The sequence below is a fragment of the Cynoglossus semilaevis genome, chromosome 15, assembly GCF_000523025.1.
Source record: "Cynoglossus semilaevis isolate Cse_v1.0 chromosome 15, Cse_v1.0, whole genome shotgun sequence".
Taxonomy (NCBI): Eukaryota; Metazoa; Chordata; class Actinopteri; order Pleuronectiformes; family Cynoglossidae; genus Cynoglossus; species Cynoglossus semilaevis.
The window spans coordinates 18,335,738-18,341,748 of record NC_024321.1 but is presented as its reverse complement, the minus strand read 5'-3'; the positions used below and the strand labels follow the sequence as shown (position 1 = coordinate 18,341,748).

The following is a 6,011-nucleotide window of genomic DNA, read 5'->3' as shown; positions in this document are numbered from 1 at the left end:
AACTGAACATGTCAACCTGACGCATGTCTTCCATTTTTCAGATCACGAAGCTGAAGATCGACAGGAACCCGTTCGCCAAGGGTTTCAGAGATCCAGGAAGGAACAGGTAAAAGAACCAGAACCAGAACAGGTTCTGGTCCGATCTCTCTGTTGGACCTGGGGATGATTTAAGGTTCCACCCCAGGAAACCAGATACCACATAAAACCTTCAAAATAAAGTCGACCAGTGGAGTGCAGAGTTTCACACGACTCACGGCCGATATTTTAAATACCTGAAACAACAGTTCCAGTGTTGTTACAGTACGTGCTCTTCCTGTGTGTGTGTGTGTGTGTGTGTGTGTGTACAGAGGTGTGTTGGACGGTTTACTGGAGTCGTACCCCTGGAGGAGCCCTTTGAGTCTGGACTTGAAGCCCTTCACCATACAGCTCCAAGGTACTACATACATACTGCATCTGACACAGTATCACAGTATCACAGAGTACTGCACGTCACAGTACAGTTGAAGCGGTCGTCTGCTGCCACTAGAGTTTGTTCAACATGAGGTCTGCAACCCCTGGAGCGGACTATTTATTATTCATTATGGGCCAGATTTTCACCAGGAGCAGCCGATCATTTTCAAAGGCTAGTAAACAGAAGCTAGCTTCAAAACCTGGTCCAAAACACGTCGTACAGTGAACTGCGAATACTCCTAGAAGTACGTGGGACACGTTGTAAGTTGCGTGTTTTAGGCTACGAGGTTGGTTGGTGTTTTGTTGGTCTGTTCAATGTGGGAGTTTTCTGGGCTACAGCTCTTAAAACCACAGTCTGGACCACTGACGTTCACTTTCAAACGCTGATATATTTAGTGTATATATTACAGTATATTACTACAGTATATTTGTCCATCGCTTTGGAAATCCATGGCCTGACAAAATACAGCAGTGGCACCAGTAAAGTACCAGATGTGAACCAGCAACCATGTACAACAGAGTGGTTTCTACAACAACCTGGATGTGAAAAAAAACCTCACGATCACAGTTTATTAGCCATAATTATGCTAACATGCTAATCATAATAATACCACAGAACTAGAACGGTCTGCAGACCAATAGGAGCTTCATACTGTACTGTACTGTAAATAATAATACCACAGAACTAGAACTGTACTGTACTGTACTGTACTGTGCTGTACTGTACTGAAGGCTCTCAGCCGCTAACATCACAGCGTCAGCGTTGCTCAGGCGTGCGGTTGTTCTATAACAGACTGTCTGTGACAACATGACATCACTGTCTTCTTCTGTCACCAACAGGAAGCTCCGGTTCTCTGTCCAGCAGCGTGAAGCACCTCCTCCCTCTCTCCTCCTCCCCGTCTCTTCACCCGTTCTCCGTTTCCACGCTGACCTGCCAAGATTCTCCTCTCCCCACCATCGCGCTCCCGCTCGGCTACGGCAAGACCTCCATCGCCTCCCCCGGCCTCTCCCCCCAGCCCAGCAGGGCCTTCTCCTCCCTGGGAGCGGACAAACTCCGAGGCCTGCACCCGGCCTCCCCCCTCACGGATCTCCCCCTCTTCTCTGCTCTGCAGGGAAAGAAACCCCCTCCCAACAGAGACCCCTGTCTTCGGGGTTTTTCCGGGACCACGCCCTGCATCATCCCCCTCCACTCCCCTCTTCACCCGCACGCACCGTCTCTCTTCCCTCATCTCTCTGACGCCGTCGCCCCCTACTGTCTGTATCGCTACAGCCTCCCTCTAAGTCCGCAGATCACAGCGTTAGCCCAACACGCCAAGCTGGCCGAGGACGCCACAGACTGTCTGCTGCGCCAGTCTCCGTGGCATCCCTCCCCCGCCTCCACCCCCACTGCCACCACCAACCACTGCCTATGACAACTGGCGCCACCTCCAGGCTCCGGCCCGTTGAGAATAAGACGGCAGAAGTCGCTCTGGTTCGATGAACAGATGTAAGAACTGTTCCTGGATCAGTCGACAGTCGACGCTCTGAACCCAGAAGAGACTTAAAAAGGACTAAACAGACATTTGTTTTTAGCCATGATGTATGTGTGTGGACAGACTGCATTACCAAAGCTCACCAGCAGTAGCACCTGAGGTATGTGATGTGTAACCTTCGATTCTAATTAAAGTTTTTTTTTCATATATTTTTCTCCTTGTTAGGTCATTCACCAGCTTCACAACTATATTTTCATACAAAATCTTAATGACTTTAAACTGTCAATTCAATAAATGTCATTAAAACTGCACTCAGGTCATTTACTCCACTCACTATGGACACTAATTACTACTAATGTGTAGAGAAAATAAAATATTTGAGGTATTTATACTTGATCAAACATTAATACATTAGAAAATGAAGACAAAAGTCAAAGGTGTTAAATCAGGGTCGTCAAAACTCAATCATTCCACGGGCCCAGATTTTCCTAGAACAGTCTCGTACTGACGATACCTGACCACAAATGAAGAATTTCAAAATAAAAGCATCAAGCAAAATAAGAATACTGTTACAAATGAAAAACAGGACAACCACAGACACGTGTTTTATCTGGTGGGCCACATTAAATGATGCAATGGGCCAGATTCAGCCCCCGGGCCTTGAGTTTGACACATGTTTCAAATGCAATTTCCTGATGCGGTCAAATGCATGCTGGGAGTTCAGAAATGAAAACAATGTGTAAACATTGGACTGTGTATCAGAGCAACAACGGGACAGAGGAGTTGATCTGCGTGTTTGTTAAAATGCCCTCAAATTTGAATTTAATTTCACAAATTATCAATGAAAATAATCACTTCAACTTTGATGCAGCGACTAAGACCCAGCTCCAGGCCGTGTGTTTGGACGCTGGTCAGTGTGTGGTTCTACACTAAAGTCCTGTCCCGGTCCAGGACTCCTGGTCCAGTTTGTAGTCACTTCCTGTCCATCGGCCAACAGGAAAGTCTGGGCCTGATTGAACGGCGCTGCTCTGCTCGGTACTGACTCACAGAAAGTCTTCTGATACCAAAACCTGGTCCTGTGACAGGACGGACCGGATCATGTTGCAGCAGCTCAGACGTGTTCACTGAACACGAACAAAAGCATATTTTGTGTTTCTGGAACTAAAGAGCAAAAAAGAAAATCCCGGTGTCAGGCTCGGCTGCCCCTGACTGACAACATGAGCTCATCATGATTTTAGGGGAAGAACAACAGCTGCCAGGACGGAGAGCAGCCGTTTCCACTCCTGTATTTTATTACCAATAATAGGTCTAATCAGAGGTGAAACGCTGCCTCTACAGGCAGTCGGGAACGCGGCTCCTGGCGGTCTCGTCCTCCGGACCGTCGTCGCTGCCGTGACGTGGTTCCAGGATCAACGGTGGTGTGTGGACCTGACATTCAGAGCCGTGTGGGAGGTTTTCACAGGTCCGTTCTACTGGAGCGGAACCCGAAGGAACAACGAGTCGGTGCTGACCGTGGGACGACACCGCGGCCATACCAGAGCGGGCGCAGCCGTCCAGCTGCTGATGTGATAATTCCTGCCTTCAGAACCAAAACGATTCCAACCTCCCTCTCTCCCTCCCTCTCTCGCTCACTCTCTCTCTTTTTATCTGTCAGCAGAGCGAGGGAACCGCGGTTTAGGCAAAGCAGGGGAAATGGTCTGTTTCCCGACAAACGCTCGTAACCAAACAGCAATTTACTTGTCACGGCCCAGCGTGGCAGTGAACTAATACACTGTGGACGTGGAAATAACAGGAAGGAGTGAATTAAGGAACTCGGGCCCGGGGTCTGAGCGAGCGGTCAGGTGTGCCGTCCAACAGCTTGGCCTTTGTCTTCCAGACAGACTGGATCTGTGCGGGTCGTCTAATTCTCTCTGTCAGTTCCACGTACGTCCGTGTCGGACAATCATTTTAATCTGCTCACTAAGTCCTGATCTTCCAGTTCAGACAAATTGCTCTCATACCAGAGGAGTTGAACTCTGCACCTGCCAATCCTCCGTCAACCACACGTGGGTTCATGGGTTTAAAAAGTGGGCAGGGTGAGTGGGCCACGTACGGACTGTTCTGTGTGGGTCAGACCAACAACTTCAACAACAGACATGTCTGCACACGGGATGAAAAGAAAATACTTATGACCACAATGAATGGAGAGTTTATTTAGCCCCCCCCCCCCGAGTACTACACTACGACCCCCCCGACCCCCCCAGGATGACTCATTCACGGCTGTCGCCTTAAACCTGCAATTAACTTTTGAAAATTTCAAAATAACTTCAGTTTCCAGCTTTGGCAAAAAACAAAACAAACAAACACTGAACCCCCCCCCCAATCCCACAATAACTCTGCACGCCCAAGGTGGTGGTCGCCACCCCCATGTTGAGAACCCTCAGCTCTAGGAGATTCCCTAGTTTACCAGTTACTGTGGTGACCCCTGACCCCCTGACTGAAGGTCAGACCAAATGTGATTCATTTTCATTTCTTTTAAACTCAGTGAATTATTTCTAGAAATGAAAATATTAAAAGCCGTCGTCTTTGTCCCAGATTTTACTTCCTCCTCCTCCTCTTCCTTCACAACATGTCCATCATCATCACCTTTTATGCACCTTCAAACCTTCCAAACCTTCTCTGCAGTACCTCACTTTTACAGATGGGGGCACTCATGTGATTACAATTTCAACAACTGATCCAAAAATCCCTAAAAAACTTTTTTAAAAACCACTTCCTATTTCTCCGCCGAAACAATAGATTGGAATTCATTTTCCTTGCTTTGCCCCCGCTGCGGGCCCCCGCCCCCACTTTGGGAACCAATGGTGTAGCCTGGTAAACCCAGCTTTCTGATAATTAGTTAAAACTACATTCATCAAACCAGAGATGGACGTGAGGTGGTTCATTTACCTCCAGACGACAGAGTGTTCCTTCACGTCACACCTGAATTATTTTGATATAAAACAAAAAGACAAAAATCACAGCTCCTGGTGTTGGAGCCTCAGACGGAGTGATCGGCCGCTCGGGGATTATTTGTTCAGGACGATCTTCATCAGGAACCTGGACACTGTGGTGATTCAGTTCTACAGGATGTTGGTGGAGTGATTGACGGGAGCGACGGCAGAGAAATCTGAGCCGCGACACATTTGTTTCCAATCATGTGAAATAGCATCCTGATCCAGGAGAGAAGCTTCGCTGAGAGTCACAACGTGTAAATACACACCGCCTTCATTCGATTAGACGTCCAGCACACACACACACACACACACGTACACACACACACAGACTTCCTAATAAAAGCTGCCCCACACCAACATACCATCACTGTCTTTTTCTGCCAACTCTGACCAGAACCTCAGCCTCTGGTCCACATGATGAGGACGACTAGTTCTGACAAGGTCAGAGGTCATCCAAGAACAGGCCTCAGAGAAGTCAGGAAAACCAGTATAGACACACACACACACACACAGCTCCCTGCCGATCAGCCCTGCGTGTCTCCTGTGGAGGTTTATACCGAACACTATTTTCTCTGCAAACTCAATAAAAGCGTGTTATTTATCAGCTCAAATTATGGGATGTGACTGAGCTCAGCTGTAGAGATGTAAGTGAAAGCAGCTGCGGGTGAAATCTGATTACGCTCAGTGAGTAATGTGAAAAGCAAGAGCAGTTTAACAGTTATTAAGAACCGATCTACTGCAGTACCAGGTAGAGGGAGTCTGTCCTCCCCCTCCTCCCCCCTCGTCCCCTCCCCTCTCCTCCCCCTTCCCTCTCCTCCAAATACATTCATAACCATCACTTATTTAAATATAATCCATTGTTTTTTTCAACCCCTCTTGAGTCTTGTTTTTGATTTGGTGCTTTTTTTTATTTTAAATTATTTTAAATTATTTTAACAGCCGTCGGAGGGAACGCCGTGAAAATCTATTTATTTTCTCATTTGTTGAACGACATCAATGAACTTTTTTTTTTTTTCATTTCAAATAAACATTAAAACAGAGTCACAGAGAAACAAAAAGGTTTGTGAGGTTTGGTTACTCACCATTCAGGAACACAGGTGGAGTTAACGAGACG

The 6,011-nt window shown here is 47.3% G+C and overlaps 1 protein-coding gene across 1 annotated transcript in view; it reads left to right on the top strand.

Annotated features, from left to right (window-relative positions):
- The window catches only part of tbx22 (T-box transcription factor 22), a 6,439-nt gene extending 4,200 nt beyond the window's left edge, over window positions 1-2,239 (top strand). Inside the window, exons 6-8 of the mRNA XM_025063372.1 lie at window positions 42-106; window positions 348-433; window positions 1,291-2,239. Coding sequence (XP_024919140.1) covers window positions 42-106; window positions 348-433; window positions 1,291-1,862 — 723 coding nt within the window. The 3' untranslated portion in view covers window positions 1,863-2,239. The remainder of the gene's footprint in view (window positions 1-41; window positions 107-347; window positions 434-1,290) is intronic.
- The last annotated feature ends 3,772 nt before the right edge of the window (window positions 2,240-6,011 follow it).